The sequence below is a fragment of the Betta splendens genome, chromosome 24, assembly GCF_900634795.4.
Source record: "Betta splendens chromosome 24, fBetSpl5.4, whole genome shotgun sequence".
NCBI classification, from domain to species: Eukaryota; Metazoa; Chordata; class Actinopteri; order Anabantiformes; family Osphronemidae; genus Betta; species Betta splendens.
The window spans coordinates 6,071,866-6,092,732 of record NC_040901.2 but is presented as its reverse complement, the minus strand read 5'-3'; the positions used below and the strand labels follow the sequence as shown (position 1 = coordinate 6,092,732).

Here is a 20,867-nt window from a genome sequence, read left to right as displayed (position 1 = left end):
CTTTGATGCCTGGCCATGAAACCGCAGGAAATTTCAACAAAAGGGGGATGCGGGGAGTTTACTGACATAGAAAAGGGATCCACGCTGACGTGTGGGGCTTGTTAACACAGTGCAACCTGTCAGAGCAGCAGCTGTTGGCTAATACCTGTGTGTTTCTTTTAGATGCACTGATGTCTGATACTGCACTTGATTATTTTCAGCGTACCTGTAATGCCCGTTGATTATATGTAATTGCTGGTTATAACGATTTGCGATTCATCTGCAGCCTTGCAGGGCTTCGGTTGTGCAGCAATCGCAGCACTGGCTCTAATTAATCCAGGCACGGGTTTCTTTTAACCCCCCCTGTGAGTTTAAGATAAAAAAACAACTCCCCAAGTCAGCTGTGAGATGCAGGAAGAAGAGGAGGAGGAGGAGGAGGAGGAGGAGGGGGAAGCTGCATGCTGCTGAAATATAAATGGGCTTCACGTCTGTTTGTTGTAGATTTTGGTGCAAAACAGCTACAAACAAAGTGGCGCACCTCAATAATGGCGACACTTAATCCCAGATCTCTAATTAGTTAACAAAAGGATGATGCAGGGGTTGTTGTATAGGTTTGAATGGCTTATAGGCAGTTGTGTTGCTGCCCTTGTGTCTTGTCATGTAGCAACACACTGTTGCTTTTGTTTACTTTATCTCCTCCAGCACCTTTTCAATACAGAATGGGATGAAAGTAGCAGTTGTCATCATGTCCTTTCTATCATTCCCTTCTCCTGATTGTGCTGTTATTCAGCGTGTGACGTTGCATTATGATTTATTTGGCTTAGTTTTCCCCCTGTCGTTCTGTTATCCTTCCAGCTAAGCCTCTTCATTTCCTCCACTCTGCTTTGCTGGGCCGCTGTGCATTTCCCTCCCAGTAATTTATCCATCTGCAGAAATGGACCATTCATGACGTGCGTGTGTGTGTGTGTGTGTGTGTGTGTGTGTGTGTGTGTGTGTGTGTGTGTGTGTGTGTGTGTGTGTGTGTACCAAGTAAAAGGAAACACATTTAAGGGCGAATGATTGCTTCAGCCCTCATGGTTTACAAGCAGACAAGTCAGTTCTCCTGAAGTGAGTTTGTCTGTCAATCATTGTGGGAGTTAGTGCATCTGTGTGAAATGTGTGTAGATGGTTTCAAGACTATCAATGTATGTTTATATGGAAATGTGCTACAAATACTTGTGTTTCACATGACGACAAAACATTTTGACATTATCATTTAGGGAACTTTAGGGAAGATAAAGAGATAACAGGGTGTGTTGAACATTTTCTGACAGCATCACTTCCTTTTCTTACACACGATCAGCCCATTACTACATAAATACAGGCAAAAACAGAACGAGTGGTAAAAAAAGGCAAACTCTTGTGTACTGATATTCATCCAGTGGTCATTTAGATTTATGTTGTCACCCTTTAGGCAGGTCCAAACCACTGGACTGGGAACAGAAACCACAGCCACAGGAACTCACTGGAATGTGGAGACACACGAGCTGTTGCTGGGAGCGACCGGTAGGAATTAGCGGGTGTCATTGGTTGTGCATATCTGTGGCTTTTCCAAGAATCTTGGGGCTGAGAACAGCACGCAAACACACACGTTTGTGTACACACCGACAAATGGACACACAGTTGCCCTAATCCTGGTATCTTATCAGTGATCATCAGTGTGTTAAGTCATGTGGACTGGTATGGGGCTGAGCCTCAGAAACTGGGTGGATAAGATTTGCTGATGGGAGCATCTCCACTGGACTCATGTCATCCCTTCACAGCACTAGCAGCCCACATTATCTCAGAAGCTGCTTGGTGCAGGGAGAAGATGGACTATATTTAGAATTACGTGTAGTCAAGAGACTCCGTAGTCAAGAGACCAGTCAGAAGTCATATGTAGTCAAAATTCCTACTTTTGCTACTGCACATATGCATTTGGTTTATCTTTCAGAATACAAATAGGTCCGGCCTAATGCTGTAAAGACTGTAGATAGTGAATAGATCCCCAAATGCTTGTTCCCGCTGCTCCGCAACTTCATATCACTGAAATGAACCAGAAACTGTGTATGTGTGTACAAAATCATCATGTTGTTATCACTGCAGAGGATTTGTTCCACGCTGGAGTTCCTGTGGAGCACCCTATGTTGTCAAAATGGGGCACAATAGAATAAATCTGACCTCTTTTTGTAAGTCCGGAGCTTAAAAGCAGATGGCAGCGTTCAACTTTAAATTTTGGTTTGTAGTCAACAAGTAAATTCTAAGAAGGAAAAAAAAAGCAGCGCTTCCTTTTTAGCAATCACCAATTACAAATTCATAATCATTCATACTTATGAATTCATAAAAGCAGTTGCCATCAAGGTTAAAGATTTTTAAAATCTTTTGCATTAGGTGTGTTCAGAGGATGAGTGAGTGTTTGCTCTGCATTCTATTATCCAATTATTTCTATGCAGATGTCTTATATTAAAACCAAGACGTCACTTTTATTTGAAAAAGCCTAGAAATACACACATGGGTTGGTTATTATACAGCAATCAGTATGTCTCTGTCTGTCCTCAGTCCTTTCAGCTGTCTGTTGTGAGCTTAATATTTCTATTTGTTAGGGAAACTCGGTCACCCTGTGCAGGTTCAGCTTCCAATAATCGACTGTCTAATAAGCGATATGGTACATTCACATTTTGCTGCATTTCATTTTATAAGACATTTATGTAACACAATAGTGTGCCAACCCCTCCCAGTTCATCCAAGTGCCTACACAAAGTGTAACGGCGGTTACATGAAATTCAGGAGCCGAAGCTCTTTTCAGGAAAAGTGAGAGTGCTTACTGTGAATGACGGGCAACATATCAAAGAGCAAACTTAAAGGGAGCATCAGCAGGACTGAGATGAAAGCGGACGGAGGAGCGACGCAGATGTCTGTTACTGCTCCTGACACTGGGGCTTGTTTCTGGACTGCTGGGGTTTGGTATGTGTTGTTAGCTGAAGCATCTATTGAACAGTTACTGTATATTGTTTTTGGGCCACTGCCTGCATTGAACTGCTGCTTGTTAGATCAATAGAGCTGATACCTTTAAGCACTGTTTTTTCAATGTCAGTGTTTACCTTTTTCTTTTTTTTTTGCTAATATCATATCAAGTGAAATCCACAGTATGTTTACTGAACGTGATGATGATGATGAGATCTTAAAGTTTTTGTTGACTGTCAGTTTCGTTGACACTGCACTGTGTAAAAGGTGTCAGGCAGCCAGTGTCATTACTGGTCTGACAGGAACGATTAAAGCTCAGTATCAGGATGATGATTAACGATGATTCTCTCTAAATGTCCTAACCTCAGGCATTTTCATCCCTCACGGCTGTTTGTGAGTGTGCTGAGAAGCCACCACCTCTCCTCAGCCGGCAGTGGTGATGTAGGTCAACAGGTGTAAACTTCCATTTGCTGAGATAAAGACAAATAGAGTGGAAGGGGCGCTTGAGTGGGATCTAAGCCCCATATATAGTGAATGGATGGCGGAGGGGTGGGAGATGATGTACGAGAGGTCGGCACGCTGACTGGAGCGATGGTCTGATCAATGTTTTATAGGTATCACTCCCCTGTAGCTTAGACTGATCGCGCCTCTGCCATGTGTGGAGTGATTCATTCTCCGTGGAGCTGTGAGTCTGTGTGAAATGACCCACATTGAAATATTAGGCTGTTTTTTCCAGTGCAAACAAGTAACAATTTAATCATTTTATCAGATTTATCAGCCTTTTAGTTATAATGCTGCGTGTTTGTCACTGGTTCTCGTCAGCGAGGCGTGTCTGGGCCGCGTGCGTGTGTCTGCCCCAGGATTAATAGTGATTCTACAAATGGCTGGAAGAAGCGGCGTGAACCCGCTAGTTGTCCGGCGTGACGGCGGAAAGCTCACGCGGCGCCATCTATCACAGCTGATGCATCGCTCGGTGTCCTTGGCTGAAACGTGAGGGATTGATGTGCTGTCAGGGCCATGCTATCCAGCTCATAAACAACCCCCCCGCAGGCATCATGTACCAGCTTCATACGCGTAAATTCTCCTGCTGACAGAAAAGGTGCTTTAAACAGTAAAGCACAGTTTTCAGCTGGAGATCATACAGGCACAACAAGATGCCCGTCACATAAACACAAACCATTGTTCGGCCCGGCGGCGCGTGCAGCGTCTGACTCCACCGATCTTTAACTTACAGCTTTTACATCTCAGCCTTAACCATTTTCCCATAGCACCGGGAGGGAAGGCTCCATGCAGAGCTATCAATAATGAACGATTAAGTCAAGGGTTTAACATGCTTGTGTAGATAATGGGGTGGAAAGGAGGAGTGCTTTTAGCCCAGATAACCATCAGCAGGAAGTACACAGGTTTTAATGGCCAGAGGCTGCAGGCTGTGGGTTACTTTTCAAGCATCATTTGTTACAGATACTGTAGATAATTACCTACTCTAACCATTAACAGTGAGGTACAGGATTAATACAATATACTTAAATCTGTTTCAATTATTGTCTAATTATCATACAATAACCATGAGTTATTTTTAGAACATCTAATTGGATTATATTTGAAGCGAGTGTACTGTGGATAAAGATGATTACTTTATATTAAAAGAAGCAAGGACACATGAGACACCCCTTCACAGAAGACTTATCTGGACAGACATGCATTGTAAACCTGCCGCTGATCACACTGTTTTGAAATTGCATCGCAGAACAGATTTATTCTGAATTATACCGGCCACATGTTTGATTTTAGTCATATTTATCTTAGCTTTAAGGATGCTTTCGTTTTCAGATCGCTAAATTGTAGACACCTGGTGAGTGGGACAAAGTCAAAAACAACAACGCATTGTCTCTTCAGTCTGGATGTGGATGGGGTCTGAATACAGAATACAGTGACGCTAATACCACATGGCACAACCTTTCTCTGTGTGTTTGGTAGATTGGGTTGACAGCAGGATTCATCCAAAGCTTTTTGGAAATTAAACCTGTGGTCAGGTTAATTGAGATTTGGCATTTTCTGTGTAATTAAATCATCTTACTCTTGAGCCTTGGAGGCCGACCCAGAACATTCCAGATCTAGGTCCCATCTATGTTAGGAAAACCTCAGGAGGAGCCGGAAAGAAATGTGTGCTATGGTATTTGTGGATGTTTTTTTGTCAGTCAGCAACTACTCAGCTGATCCCTGATCCCTCAAGTAACATAAAAAAGTTCATTACACAGTTCTCCAAAGGGCAAAAATACTAAAACACAGTTTCCAGTGAGATTCCATCTTAGACGAAACTGAAACTCAGTGAAGAGACACTTTCAGACTTTTCTTTCAGGTCACCTTTTGCTTTAATTTTCACATGTGCACACACTTTCAGAAACAGTGACACACACACACACACACACACACACACACACACACACACACACACACACACACACACACACACACACACACACACACACACACACACTTGTCCTCAGGACTGCAGAGATCTCATTTAGATAACTTTCCTGATCGCTCACCACCTCCCAGTAGTTGCCCTTTCCTGCTATATTCATCTATAAGGTCACCGCGTGGGGAGATAACAACAACTTGAACCGATCCCTTTGCTCGATAGACAGTGAGAAACTTGAACGAGGTGTGATGCTAAATATTACACTGGCGAGGAAAAGTTACCACTTTACAGGATTATGATATATCTCACAAACAAGTGTTGGCCATGTGGAAGGTGCTGTAATGCTGCTTTGTGTGTGGTCAGTGTTAGCTGTCATAATTCTGGAGTCTCCTTCTGTATTTAGTCTGCAGCCCTGCACATTACTCCCCTGCATGTGTGTCAGAGATGAGACCTTTGAAAGGTGGCGTGTGTATTTATATCCAGTGCTTCCTAACTCTGCTGCAAGTTGTTAACCATTAAACACATTCTTTTGCTATAATGGTGAAGCAGCTTTGGGAGCATGGCCAACACATACTGTACAGTGTTAGGCTTTTTCTTCATCCCTGTGATGATGTCAGATTTCATTTATTCATGCTAATTAATTAATTGATTTGGTTGAGCAAGAAAGAGAGAGAAACCTGAGAGATATATTATTATTATGCAAATAAATACACACACTAGAGTATATGTCCAAAAATACATTGTGCTACACAGGTTTACAGTAATTCACCAAACAAAGTGTAGGAGGCCTTTTTGAAAATGAAACAATGTGCACTGGTCAAGGCTCTACACTGTCAGACCACTGATGATTTAATAAGTTTGTGTCTCTCTAAATGGTCAGTTTAATTACTACATTTCAATTTGGCCCTCATCCTCTTAGAGAGGCCCTGTGAAATCTCCCCGACCGTGACTGTGGCTGACTGCGCTCCCGCTCTCTCTCCGTCTGACAGAAGAGACTGTACGCTGTGATCCTGACAGCGCTGCGGCGCCCGTGCGAGCGCGTGCGGTCCAGAGCCCGTCCGCGGCTGCCACCGCTGAATGTCTGCTCAGCATCGGCAAACGGCCGGACTCTGTCCCCCGGCCGCCGACTGGACCGCCTGCTTTTTTTTTCTTTGCCTCTCTTCCATTTTATCTCCTCTGTCACACTCTCTGCCTCCTTCTCCTATGATTCGCCTCGCGAAGGAGGTACAGCAGCGATCGGGCGCCTGGCGGTGCAGCTCTTGACACCAGAGTTGATGCATCCGCACACGCTGGGACCAGTGGGACGCAGCTTAGTATGTGCGTGTCTGACAGAACAAGCGGGACACAAACATCATCCTGCGGATTGTGGGAACACAGAAGACACTCACGCTCTCTGTTGTTTCTGCGCTTCCGCTGACAGGCCGACAAGTGGGAGGAGGACGCTGAAGGTCAGGGGGTGCTCAGATTGGGACGTGGCGGTCAAATTCAGTTAGACAAACAATGAAAGTGAAATGGGACGGGTCTGGGCTTAAGCTGTCTGGCCGTGCCTTGGCTCGGGCTGCTGGCGTAGGCACTTTTCAGCGCCCTGTGCATCTCACTTTGGGAGTTATCAGAGCGTGCAGGCAGGGAGAGTCATACAGTAGCAGCAGCACACTGGCTGTAGTAGTGGGAGCTTGCTGGGGGCTGCAGAAGGTCCTGGATCTGACCTGATTTGTCACTTCAGTGATTACACTTGAGTGTCAAGCTTCCAGGGAATGATTGGAATGATTATTCAGCAATCATGATTTGGGCATGAGCCTCACCACTTAATGTTCTGTTAAAAGGAATTGAAGGTGCACAATGGACTGAGCTGCACGTCTGAAGAGGCCACGGTTGTTCTGACATGTCTTATCCAGAGCACCTTGATTGGTTGAAAGATAGCATCAGTTTGGTCCCAGGTAAGATTTATTCTGTTTACTTTAAAAAAATGAATGAAACAACATACTCCAACAGAAAAGCCGTTCTGGAACATGGTGAAGTGTCCTGATTATTCCAGGTCCGTCAGTGTGATTCGAGTAAGAAATGTTACAAACTTCCTAATGTGCTGCAAATGGTGTAAACGTCTTCTTTAGCTGGAGTTGCTTTACAGATACACGTACGGGTAATTGTAGGTGGATTCATGTTTTAGCCAATTAAATCGTCTGAACAGGGCCTGGAAAGAGCAAGTGGATGCAAATTGGACAAGAAAAAGGAGAAATGGGAGGAGAGCAGCGTTGATGGAGATGTTTGATCAGACTAACTGTAGCCCAGTGTGTGTCAGTCTAACTAAGTAAAGCTGCACTGTGTCGGGTCAACGCCTTCTACAAAAACATACCATCAGGTTTTTACTCTTTGCCTCTGAGACATTTGACCTTTTAATTAGAGTCAAGATTCCTCCTCTTCCCTGTTGCTGCAAATGAGGAAGAGCATATTTCCCTCCTTCAGCTTGTTTATCAGAATGAAGTGTCCTTTTCATGCTGTAATTTAAATTATGTATGACATGTATTAGCATATTTGTGCCTGGGTGTATGTTTTGCTTGTTGATTCCAAATTGTCTGCAAAATTAACACTAAAATACACCAATAATGCTGTAGTCCCCATAATGTGAGCCAAGAATAGACACGTTATGTATAAGACATAATTACAAACGCGAACACACATACGTCACACGACAGGTTCCAGCAAAATCGTGTGCTTGTGTGCGTTAAAGTGTTGCTGTATGAGGGGAAATGCCTGTGGAGGCTCAGATGGTGACAGATGGTTTAAAGACAAATCAGCCTGGGTGTCAGGATCTCTGCTCTGGGACCAGTCAGTCTGTTTGTACTGTCTGTGTGTGTGTGTGGACTCCAGGTCAGCTTCCAACATCCATATTGTGTGTGTCTGACTCTGAAGTTTAAACCCCTCGTACAGAATGTGACAAAAGAGAAGCCTTGGTTTTCGAGTAGACCATTGTGCCTTTCAGTATTGAGCTTGGCCTAGACAACTTAAGCCCAATAGCCTCTAATAATCTCATACAATCTCCAGACACCCCTGACCTACATGGGCCCTTCACTACTTAGCTAAACAGGCCCTTTATATCGTCATATTCTGACAAAACCCTGATTATGCTTCTTTAAAAATGATGCTGTGAAGCAGCACATTGTTGACATTAGTGGTTTAAGTGAAAATAATTTCCCCGTGTGCGTGTCTATAATTAAAGGCGTTAATAGCTGGAGCGTTTCCAACTGTGCTGTATATCTGTGTCGCAGTTTGATTCAGCAAGACAAGATATGTTTTTGTTGTTGTGTGTACGTTGCTCTGCGGTAACTTCAGCCACTGCGTGTGTCAGCTGATGATTCATCGCGAGGCTTCGATCGAGCCCCGTTTAGTCACTGGCGCACTGTGACCTCCTGTCAGACTCTTCCTCACCCGGTAGCAGTTTTTTTTTAATCTTTGACCTTGTATGATTTCACTTTATTTAGCGATTTTCTACTTCCTTTTTCAATCGGTAACATTTATTTAATCTTGCACAATCCAAAAATAGTAACAAGGTTATACAGTACGTAGGTTTAGGTGGACACCAGCCAATATATTTTCATCTAATCAGAGGTCTGTCGTCTAGAAGCACTATATGATGAAGGTTGTTATGTTTATATAATGTGTTTTCTGGTTTATGTAAAATAAGATCATGATCCTAAATAAATCATGTTTCTGTGTATATCTCTTTACCATTTCTAAAGTGTAGGTGGCTCTAACAGTTTGTTGAGTATGTAGCTCAGTGTAAGGTCATTACAGTTGCAAATATTTCCCTAATATTTTAATATAATAATATGTTTTTCTCTTCAGGGGTTTTAATAATATGTGACTACTTTTTAAATATTTCAGTTAAACTTGAGTATTTTGTGTAGTTTTGGTAAATATTCATAAACCCTTTGTTTTTTCCATACATGTAGGTCATGTGCATCCTTAGATACAGTCTTAACCCAGAACATTGACTGTGTAAAGTTGCGTAAACCCATTGCAAGAGGCTTATATCTGTTTGAATTGACACCTACTGTATCCAGTGGCGTGTGTGCTGCTTTATAATCTGTTGTGTTGTTATTGTGCTGCTTCTGTCACCTGTTCACGACTCAACATTTTTCTCCCTTCTCCCTCTCCCTCCTCCATCTGTTTCTTCCTAGACATCTCCTGAGTCACGTCCCTTCCCCTGCTCTATTTCTGTTCCACCTTCGCTTCCCCCCCATGCTGCTTTTCTCCTACAAATCTACTCCTCCATCTTTTCTGTTTGAGACACTAATTTAGTCTGTCTAAGTGTCCTGCAGGGTAGCGAAGGAAATAATTGAGGAAGATTTCATGTTGATTACATGATTACATTTCACATTCAGGGCCACATTTTGTCTTATCTGCTTAAGTTCTGTTTAGAAATAAAGTCTTTGGAGACTTTTTTCAATGCATTTGTTTAGGAGATAATGCAAACTTTGAAGGCTTTTTCATTTAAAAAAACTAAAATAGATGCAGTAAGATAGAGATCCTGTAGAACTGTACTATACGGATTATTGGATTTTACACAGTAAACCATTAGAACCACTTTAAAAAGCTCCATTGAGCTTTGTGGGACAACTGAAGAATGCAGGAACAAAGCTTGACAAACTAAAATGAGTCTGAAATCAATCTTTATAATTCATACTCAAATGAAAGTATGGTCGCTATGCACAGCTAACATTCTGCATTCTGGGGTGGGAGCGACGGGACAAAGGCTTCTAGATAGAACGACACAATAGACTCATTCACAGCCACAACAACAACGCCATGACATTTGTTCCTATGACTGGACCTCATGCATCCGCCCCAACCACCAATACCACAAACAGTGGAGTAGAGCCTCTGCCGCTGCTATGAATGATGTCCTTCTGACCAGAGCTGCAAACTGCACAGAGAGCACTCCTATCGAACCTTACATAAAAATCCCACATTCTTAACTTGGCATGTTTTTTCTTCTTCTCTTTTTTGCCACTGTGCATCAGCTATTTATTTCTTCGGATGTTTATGTTACATAACCAAAGTGGTCACTTAGTTTTTCTAGCATGTTTGGACATTTATACCTATTTCCTGTTGCTATTCACTTACACTCTAAACCTGTGCTTAACAAGCAACAGGGTTGTACAACACTGCAATATAGACCATTATCAAATATTCTGTATGTAACTAATAAACAGTCTGTTGTTGGGTGTTGGTTGTTAATCTACACCTCTTCTCTCTGGGCTTCCAGGTTTGCCAGGTTTTCCAGGGTTTTCCAGCATGTTTGGGAAGAAGAAGAAGCGGCTGGAGATCTCAGCCCCGTCTAACTTTGAGCACCGGGTCCACACAGGCTTCGACCCGCGGGAGCAGAAGTTCACCGGGCTGCCGCAGCAATGGCAGAGCCTGCTAGCGGACACTGCCAACCGGCCCAAGCCCATGGTGGACCCGTCCTGCATCACCCCCATCCAGCTGGCGCCAATGAAGGTAGAATGTGGATGAACGAGGGCTGCCGGGCCTGAGCACTGGGGTCACATTCCGATCATTTTCTGCCTATTGCTCACATGGCCCTGTTTCACCTTGGTGACTGTTTTGCTCTTTATTTCTGTTTCTTCTTCATTCTCAGCCACATCTTTCCTCACACCCTTTAACTTTTCCTCACACTCCCCCAACTGTCATATATGGACTTTTATTTATACTTCTGCAAACAAGCATTAAGCAATTGTGTGACTTTAAAACAACAGTGAAAGTTCTCATATTACTAAAACAGATCTAGACGCCTTGATAAGAATAATTAACACAATCCACCTTTTAAAAAACACCTTGTCACCTTTTTTTCTGATGACTTGAAACCTAATCAGAGGTCAGTAAATTTGATTTACATATTAATGACAGAGTTGGACTACACATGTTAGTGAATGTTCCTTGTCTGTGTATGTGTGAGCAGGCAGATTTCAGCCATAGACACATACTGTACTAAACCCATTAAGCTTCTGCCCCCTGCTGGTCACTAATTGCATAATGCAACTTCTAACTCACTATCCTATTAAATTTGCTATATTTCCACATCTTTATATTTAAATAATGTCTCAGTCACCCACAATTATAACACAAGCATTTCTTTTTTCATCTGGTTATGTGATTTCTCCTCCTTACTTCCCATGTGACTGTCACTGTGTGTCTCTTGTCTCCAACCCTTCTGAGTGTCTCCTCTGATGTGTTGTTGTTCATTGATTTTTCTTAACATATCACATCGACACATTTGATTAAGTAGAGTTAATGATAGGCATTTAATTCCCCCTTGCATACACAGGATTGTATTAGGCCTGAGTCTGGACAGGGTTAACGCTTTTCTCCTTTGTACTGCAAATTCTGACCTTTTAGAGGGTCACTGTTCTTTGGCTATGCAATTTTGGACCTTTCCTTCTGTATTACACCTGCTTCTGGGAATAAATAAACAAATGTGAGTATCACTCATTAGGCTAACCTTTGATTTTATCTCTGTGGAAGCAGTCACACGTCCTGAGAACAATGTGATCAGAGATCTACTCAAGTCCTGTAACAGAGAACAGCAATGTGCCACAGGAGATATCTCTGAAGAGGGGGAAACAAGAAAATAATTCTCTTGCTCTCTTCACAGATATCTCCCAAGAAAGTGCGGTCGTCTGAAACGCCGTTGCCCAAAGTATGACTTTCTCTTCCCTTCTTTTTTTTAACCCCACTCTTTTTTGTTTTGGGCCTCTCTCACCCAGTCACCACTCCACTGTTCTGTTTCCCCATCTGTCCTCTGCTGCCTGCTGCCATGCATTCAGGTGGAGTTGATGTGTCAGCAGGAACATGGAGAAACGCGTCCACACATAATATAACTACATCGTCCACATCTCCACTGCCTTTTTATTTCATGCGCATGAGCCTCCCTCAACAAGACTAAATTATCTGTAGAGGCATGTTCCCTTGTTCTTCCCCTTGTCATGGCGTGCCGTTGATAATGATGATGGTGATATTCATAATGATGGGGATGATGATGGGTGCTGGGATGTGAAGTGCATGCTGTCATGACAGTTGATTGTGCTCTGCTATGGGCCACGACTCTGTGGAAAATAGGTCATAAATGGTTTGCATGTATGAGTAGATCCGTCATGTTCACACCTTTATCCAAAACAATGCAGATTGTAGCCATTCTAAGGAAGTTTGCAAAACCCACCTCATATTGTCTCACCTGACTTCATCTGACCTTTCATATATATTTACAGTGACATTATGGGGGAGTAATTCCATGAATCATGAATACCATGAATAGATTAAAGAGAGTGAAGACTTAGTTTAAAATGAGCATTTCATTCAAATGAGTACAAATGCAAGGATTAAACAGGGAGTGGTTGCTAAATTGTAAGTGAATCATTGTCAACGCAATAGGCCCTTAAGCGCGTGTGTGTGTGACCCTGACTCCCAAGGTGGGCTGGATTATTTATAGTGTCGCACCCATGCCCTGATATCCTTCCCCCTTGGCCGCCCTGGCACTTGATTGACATAAGGCTTCGTCCTCTTGACACATTCCCAGAGCTCCATCTACTAATTGCATGTGTGTGTGTGTGTGTGTGTGTGTGTGTGTGTGTGTGTGTGTGTGTGTGTGTGTGTGTGTGTGTGTGTGTGTGTGTGTGTGTGTGTGTTTAGTACACACCAGGTGGGTATGAGTGACTCTTGCAGACCTCCACCGCTGTCCTCACTCCATGGTTAGATGCAGAAACAGAGTACAGTAACAGTGACATTTCCCTGTCTCTACATATGTCTTGGTGCGTGCATGCGCGTTAGCAGTCACACAGGTCGGTGCAGCCGTCATGCTGCGCCCTCTGCCTCTTGGCCTCTGCCTCTCGGCGTGTTCTCTCATTGTATATGCACAAGGCTCGTGGCCTTGTTGTCAGACTGCTCATCTCAGATGAACCAAAGTTTAGCTTTAAGGTTTGTCTCTCATCTCTATTGCCCCCCTTCCTCCTCCACCAGCTCACAGTAAACATGCTGATTTATACACACCAGACCAGTGTTGAACTAATGCTTCTACATTAATTGGTCTGTGTGGTGGTGTGTAAGTAAGTATACTACTATATACCAACATCTGAGCTAAAGATCCACATTTTTATGTTTTAGGTTCTGATGTTACAGGATCTAATGTGTAGACATATGTGGTTTTGCATGTGATAATGTTGCACTCATTAGCATTAGCAGGGACAGCGCTGCAGCTATTATTATGGGCTGTCTCAAGTTGCATCTGGACATCTCAGTGTCTCCACGCGTGTGGATGCGTAGTCATGTACAGTAAGTGCTGATGCCAAATCCTTATTCCCGTTTGCTCACGTTTCTTGTACTGTAAATGAGACACAGACCTGTGTGGGAATTGTATTTCTCCTAAAAGTAAAGGTTTTATTCATTTAGTGCGGCATTTCTCCTTAATAACTCCTCTTTTCAATAACATGTTCCTCTGGAATGTCATTGAATCCACATTTTTTCTCTTTTTAATTAAAATTATTACTCTTAAAGTATTACTTTAATATTATTACTTAGGGCCTTGACAGCAAATACAGCTGAGCATTAAATGGTGATTTTCTACAACTAAAAGTAGGTATCCTGAATTTTCACTTGGATGGTCTGTCTTAGATTGATATTATGGCAGAAGCACTGTATGGCTTATAATAATATCAATTTCAGCTGCATGTGTGGGAAGTTAAAGTAAGATTCAGCTTATATATATATATATATTTCTTTCTGCAGGGCAATAATATAAATTCAGACTGAAAAATGTTAATAAAACCATGTAACCAGTAAGTGAACCTCATAGCACAGTAGCTGTAATATGTGGTTATAAATACTAAAACACGATGGAACATCTATGTAGTGTAATGAATTGGGATTTAATTTGAGTGTGCTTTTCAGTGTGATTGCTGCAGAGCCTTGCTGAGTGACAGGTCAAACCCATGGAAACTGGGTATGTGTCATACTGGCCCTTGATGAACAGTGAATTAGAAATTAGATTAGATATATGGGAGGTACTTTACACACACTTTACTGTAGATGTCCATGTTTCCTTGAGCTCGCTTTGCTTTATTTCCCAAAATGACTGTAGACAAACCTCCACAGCTTGCACCCTAACTGTGGGTTACATGTACTGGAGTTAGTGTAGTGTAGGTGGTGAGCGTGTCAGTGATATTTTAGGAAAGTGAACATCTCTACTGTCAAAACCCATTATAGCCGCACTAAAGATATCCTGACTTTACATCTCACAGGCGAACCAAAATTCATCCAGAACTGTAAGGAACATTTTGAACGTGTTCATTAATATGGGAAAATAAGTAACTTATGGTCTTAACACACTGGCTAATAACAGGTGCAGTCAGACTGTGAGTGGGTCACAGATACTGTAGCAAAACACAGCCTCCACCCCCACCAGGATAGATTATAGAGTGGGAAACTTGATCATTGGGTCTCTAGTGAAACACACAGCCGGACTTGCAGCCACTTACTGTATTATGGCGGGGGGGAGAGCAGCACGAAACGGGGCCGGAGCGCGTCAGGGGACCGAGGAGTTGAGAGATCCAGGGAAGAGGAGGCGTCTGTGGCCCGAGCGGAGGCAGGTGGTGGGAGCGTTGGAGAGTGATGAGGCCCCGTCAGCTCAGGAACACGTACAGGTGGCGTGTTGGGTGTTCTTCTATCCACTGAGCCAAGGCTGCATGTTGGGTCGCTGGCTGTGCAGATGTGTGTGTGCAACAGGTCCAAGTCTTGCGCTGTGTGTCCGTAGTGAAGGCTAAACACTGATAGTAACGGACCCAGGTGTTCAAAGGTTCGCATACATGAATGCCGCTTCTATCCGTGGTGCATTTCTAACACATTCCATGAATCACAGCTGTGCTGAGAGCGTGTTGTTTCCCCATGTTTCTCGCCAGGAGGCAGGTTTACGAGCGAAGCACCGCGCGGTGGGATATTTCCGTCGCTTTCCAGAGTTCGCTCATACACGGAAACACAGCTCGGAGACATGGAGACATAATGTTTCTGATTTAAGAGGGTCAAGCAGCTTCAGCACAAATGCAAACATGTGTCTTCATTGGATACGGAAGCAGAGGATTATGGCTCCGACATGTGCAGGCAGACAGTTGCTAATTTGAGGAGACAGCTTTCTTGCAGAGTGTATTAATGATACTGGATGAAGTCCATGGCACTGGACTCCAGACTGAGAATGAATGTCTAGACAAGGACGTGAGGTGCTTCCTCCCTTTCAACATAAAACCAGGTCAGTGTTCAGATTTATTATTGTGAAAACACCTAGACACACATACATATACAAACAATGTTTTGGATTCTCCCACATTATTATTATATGGAAGAATCAATTACACACACACACACACACACACACACACACACACACACACACACACACACACACACACACACACACACACACACACACACACACACACACACACACACAGATAGAGCATCTGTCTTTCTTGGCACTGGGCTGAAGAGGATGGCATTGATTTAGACCGCTCTCGTTCCTTCCTCCTCTCCGCTCCTCCTCCTCTGCGTTCCCGCTTTGTCTTCTCTCGTGGCTGCCACTCGCAGTCACACTCTGCAGATCACTTCTCGCTGAGGCCTGGAGGTCGGGAAGACAATTTTGGCTTTGGGCTCTCGGCTTCCTGCGACGTGCAGCGTGCTTGCCAGGGCGGCTCAGAATGTTCTGGCGTCGGCTATAGAACTTCTAAATGTGGGTCCTTTTTGAAGGACATGTCAGAGCTTTGTTACATACAATATATGAGTTGATTAGTTTGTCAAATCGCATGAGTCTCATGCGATGAAAGCAACTTACTGTTCATATTGTGTCATAAACTGAATTCATAAGTCAGATGTGGCTCCAAATTAAATATGAAGTGACTAAGTGAATTGTAGTGAATAAGCTGTGTGTCACAGTCTCTGAAATATTAAAAGGACAATATTATAACACCTTCATTGTTCGTATCGAGACACCGTGTGCACCCAGTGTGAGAAACTACACGAGTGAGCACTAAATGTAGTAGCGACCGGTTGTTGAAGGATGAGGATCGTCACAGGGGCCTGTAACTGGCTGACGGGCCTCAGATTAACGACTGCTGGTGTGTAATTAATCTGTAGCCGGCAGCTGTCTGTTTATCTGTCTCCGACTTGACACAAAGATAACGGAGAGACGGCTAATTGATTCCCTCTCCTCTGCCCTCGCCTGCTTTAGATCAGAAAGTTTCCCTGACAGTGACAGATTCAGTTGGAAACTCCTCAGGAAGCAGTCCCCACAGTGAAAACCATTTGGCTCACTAAATGAATCATGCTGGCATAGAGCACCGTCAAGGCAGTTTATTGGCTTTATTCATGTTTTTTTAAAGCATTATATCCTATATACATTTCTGTTCTGTTCTGTCCAGGCCCTATCGCGATAACTCTGTTTTTCTGAGGTTGGGGGATTTAGTCTGACTTGTTTGTTTTTCATTATGCCTCCACCGCTAATCCACTTAGTTGAACATCATCCCTCCGTTCCATGTGTTTCCCCCCCGTGTGACTCATGGATCCTGCATCTTGTAGTTGAGGCTCTACCCAGCTGAGGTGAAAGGGGACTGGGTCACACTCCTCTGAGCAGCTGCCCGTGGTGCCGCGGGGGTCGCATCAGAGGGGGGGGGGGGGGGGGGGGGGGGGGGGGGGGCGGTGTGTGTGTGTGTGGGGGGGGGGGGGGGGCGCTCAGCAGCTTGTTTTAGGGTCTGCACAGTCTGCCTGCAGCAGGTGTATACAGATAAACCAACTAAGTACCCTGGAAGTCCTTGATGCTGCCTTTTAGTAGAAGTAGTCAGTAGTTTTTGTTTTAATTACAGTAGTATACTGTATAATAAGTGACGTTATCCAGTTAGTTAATAAACAACCAGTGCACTGCCTCAGTTTAGCATCAGATGATGGTTATTAGCTCCTGTAAGTAACAGGCAGCAGGATGGCCTGAGGAAACAGGTCAACTCACAGTCTATTAATCATGGAAATGCTCCATAATCCACTCCTTGGATAATCCTGTTCACGTTTGCTAAGACCTTCCCTGTAGTTTGGCTAATAACATGTCAAGAACTCGAAAGCGTTGAGTGAAATCCTCGGCTAAATGGCACAGGTGGGTCAATCTGTCAGCCCGCATAGTGATCTGAGGTCACAATCGACCGTGTTTCGGGGTCAGGATTAGTCATTCTAATTATTAACGAGCTGCGTGCCGCGGGGAATCTTATTACCAGGAGCCTCGCTGTGCTTTGTTCTTTTATCACTCAAATTAACATCCACATCATTTTATTGCACGCTCCTTTAATTCTCAGCGAATGACTCGGAGTTGACGGGCTGAGTCTTACCAGCAGAGAGCAGCACAGCATCCACTTCAGACACTTGTACAAGAAAAACATGATGACGTGACTTAACTTAGGTATTCACTGTTTGAACTTCTTTTTACCATAGCATGAATTTGGAATTTTGTTCACAATTGTCTTTAGATTTTTAACAATATATTTTACACATAGATGTTATTTTCTAAAGGAGATGATAGAAAATTGCAAAACATACAGATCAATAGAAAGAACAATATAACTAAGTAGCGAATAGAGATTGTTTTATGAAAATAAATGTACGTAGTAAAATGGAGATGAGGACTAAAATGCACAATGAATGAGAATTTACTATGGAATAAGGAGAACTTTTTAGTTTTCAAAGGTCCTGATAAATTATAAATAGTGCAATATGGCATCATGTGAGGATTTTTGTGAAAATTGTAATATCCTGACTTGCACAGCACAGTAACGTTTCAGCGCCTTGTTGCTTTTACAGGTTTTGTCCAGTAGATGGAGCCAGAGGATAAAACACCATAATCACTGTACTTCTCTGAATTGATGGATGCTTCTTATACAAATAATGTCTTAACTCATTGTTCATGCACAACTAGTTGTTTTGGTTTGATCATCTTTTAATCAGCACCGATGATCATTTTTGGTCTTTATCGAGACACTAAAAAGAGAATCGTGAGTAGTCTCTTTGTCTGATGTCTCAAGGGCTTTTTGATATTATCTTCCTCAGACAGCAGTGAATAAGCTTTTGTTCACAAATTGGTCACTGATACGAGGGGATGCTGCACGTCACGAGCTGCAGCGACTGTAGCAGTAGTAGTGGGGGTGTGCGCTCATCCTGGTTTTGTGTGGCTCGATACCCATGTGTGCTCGTTCTCTGCAGTGTGAGTCGTGACAGAGGTTCACTGAGTACAGATGGTGACTGGGATTTATTATGAAAAGAGGGGGAGTAAGAGGGAATTATGAGATGTGGACACAAAAAAAATGTGTGTGGTGCATGTTCACCGTTTGTACATTTCAGTTCTGTATATTTACTTGGAAATAAGACAAAGAAATAACTGCTTTAAATTGAGTAGTATTGTAGGAAGTGTGTTTGAAATATAATAGTGTTTTTACATAATGTGAAGTCTAGGCTGCTTGATGAAGTTTCAGGGGGTTTCACATGAAGAGGTGGCAATAAGATTGAAATGTAGTTGTCTGTCAATTTAAAGGGAAAAGAGGGAACGATGCAAATGATGGAGATAATTAAGGCTTGCAGCAATCTGTCACAGAGATATGAAAGATAGAGGATGGATGCTTTTTTGTTCAAATGAACATGTGGGTGTAACGCTGGTCAAAAAAGCAGGTGCGCACTAGAAATAAAAAATGACAATAAAAACACGTACATGCCCTTTACTAAGACATGTTTACAACATACTATACTGTGACGTGAAACATTTAGGGAACAGATTAGTTCAACTGTCTCACATACAGTATGTCTGTCAAATACTACAGTTTTTAATGGAGTGCATTCACATATTTCCTTCATCCGCACACTAGCGCTTACTGCTGCCAGCACCCCCCCCCCCCTCCCCCATCTGGCCCCTCACTCATCCCGGGACCCTGCTGGCCAGCCGAGTGCAGCCAAAGCCGGGTTCTCGCTGGGAGAGTCACAGGAAGGGCAAGCTCATTAATTATCGCCGCCTCTCTCCCTCCCGCTCTCCTCCCATCACACCCTCCCTTCATTACCAGCAAGGTTAATCCCCACTTATCTCCCAACGAGCCTCATTTTTCACGGCTCCCTTTTTTACGACAGTCCCACTCCAAGTGTCTCCTCTTTTCTTCCAGTGAATCTTCTTTCTTTCCTCTTCACAGCTTTTACTAAGTTTCTTCTGGTTTTATGTGACCAGCGTGCGCCATCCCATCTCATTTTCTGGTCTCCTCTCCTCTCCTTTCATCACCTCTCTCCTGTGCTTACCTTGAACAGGCTGTGGTGAGTGGAGAGAGTAGATCTATTACAGCTTATCACTAAAGGACAGGCCAACGCCGCACGCCGGTGAAATATGGCTGCTGTCACAGCCAGTGCTGAACACGACCTATGCACAAGGCTCGCGGAGCTGTAAGAAGGGGGTGAAGTGAGGAGAGAAGGGGCCTAGGAGGGTATCAGCTCTCTAATTCAAATTAATGGAATGATTTTTATGCCTGATACCGACCATTTGACATTGATTTGACACACAATTAACCTCGGCCTCTCTCCCTTCTACAGCCTTGTCATCGCCTCACTTTGGTTAACTGCTTTGTTCCCTCCGACTCCCTCTGTCCTCTGTAGCCGCCGCGCACATGACACAGTCTTATTGATTATGAACAAATGAAAATAATGATTCCTAATTTCCTCCTACTGCCGCGTGCCAATTGCATTAGGTCAGAATCACCAGGATCCGTGTAGCACATCATCATGTGCCTCAGAATTCACATAAACCACACTGAAATGCAAACATTCACGTCACACGTTGTTTTTTATTTTATAATAATACGTTGGTTAAAAATACATAAATGAATATTATTTTTCTGAAAAATACTACTCTCTACTCCCTGTGGACTGCAGCATCTGTCCAAGGCATGATGGACTCACCGTCTACAGCCTTGAACTCACAGATAGACTTTATTCATTGCTTTTACACAACATTTCACCTTGGGTGCCAGTTCACAGCCACAAACAGCCCATAGGACTCACACAGAGGAACGCATCTGGAGTGTTTAAGAGGAGGAGGGGAAGGTGTAGCAAATAAGAAAATGGAAGAGGGAAGTGAACTGTGAAAGGCTTGGAATCAGCAAAGAGGAGAAACAACTGCGTTGAACCATAAAATAGACAGCCAAGAAACAAAAACATGAAGCTGCATCTAGACCATCATCACAACAGGCTAGTTTTATTATTGTAATATTCTTTGTATGTTTGCACACGTGACTGGACTTTAGAGCACAGTGCATTTGTTAGCTCCGAGTTGATGATCATCCCAGTTTTCCGACGCTGCCTCAGCACATGTGACAAACCACAGCATGGAGTGTGAAAGGTGTGTGGCAGAGAGTGAGAGCTGCCAAAGAAGCTGCTGGAG

General features: G+C 43.4%; 1 protein-coding gene across 9 annotated transcripts in view; it reads left to right on the top strand.

Moving 5' to 3' along the window:
• Window positions 1-20,867, top strand: part of pak5 (p21 protein (Cdc42/Rac)-activated kinase 5) — a 37,133-nt gene that overhangs the window by 6,283 nt on the left and 9,983 nt on the right. For 4 of the 9 annotated variants that reach the window (XM_055506421.1, XM_029140874.3, XM_029140876.3 and 1 more), the window contains exons 3-4: window positions 10,650-10,882; window positions 12,036-12,080. In XM_055506421.1, coding sequence (XP_055362396.1) covers window positions 10,679-10,882; window positions 12,036-12,080 — 249 coding nt within the window. In that variant the 5' untranslated portion in view covers window positions 10,650-10,678. Of the gene's footprint in view, window positions 1-1,432; window positions 1,525-2,781; window positions 2,962-6,899; window positions 7,321-10,649; window positions 10,883-12,035; window positions 12,081-14,281; window positions 15,076-20,867 lie in introns of those variants that run through there. The other 5 variants (XM_029140880.3, XM_029140878.3, XM_029140872.3 and 2 more) reach the window with 5 other exon arrangements.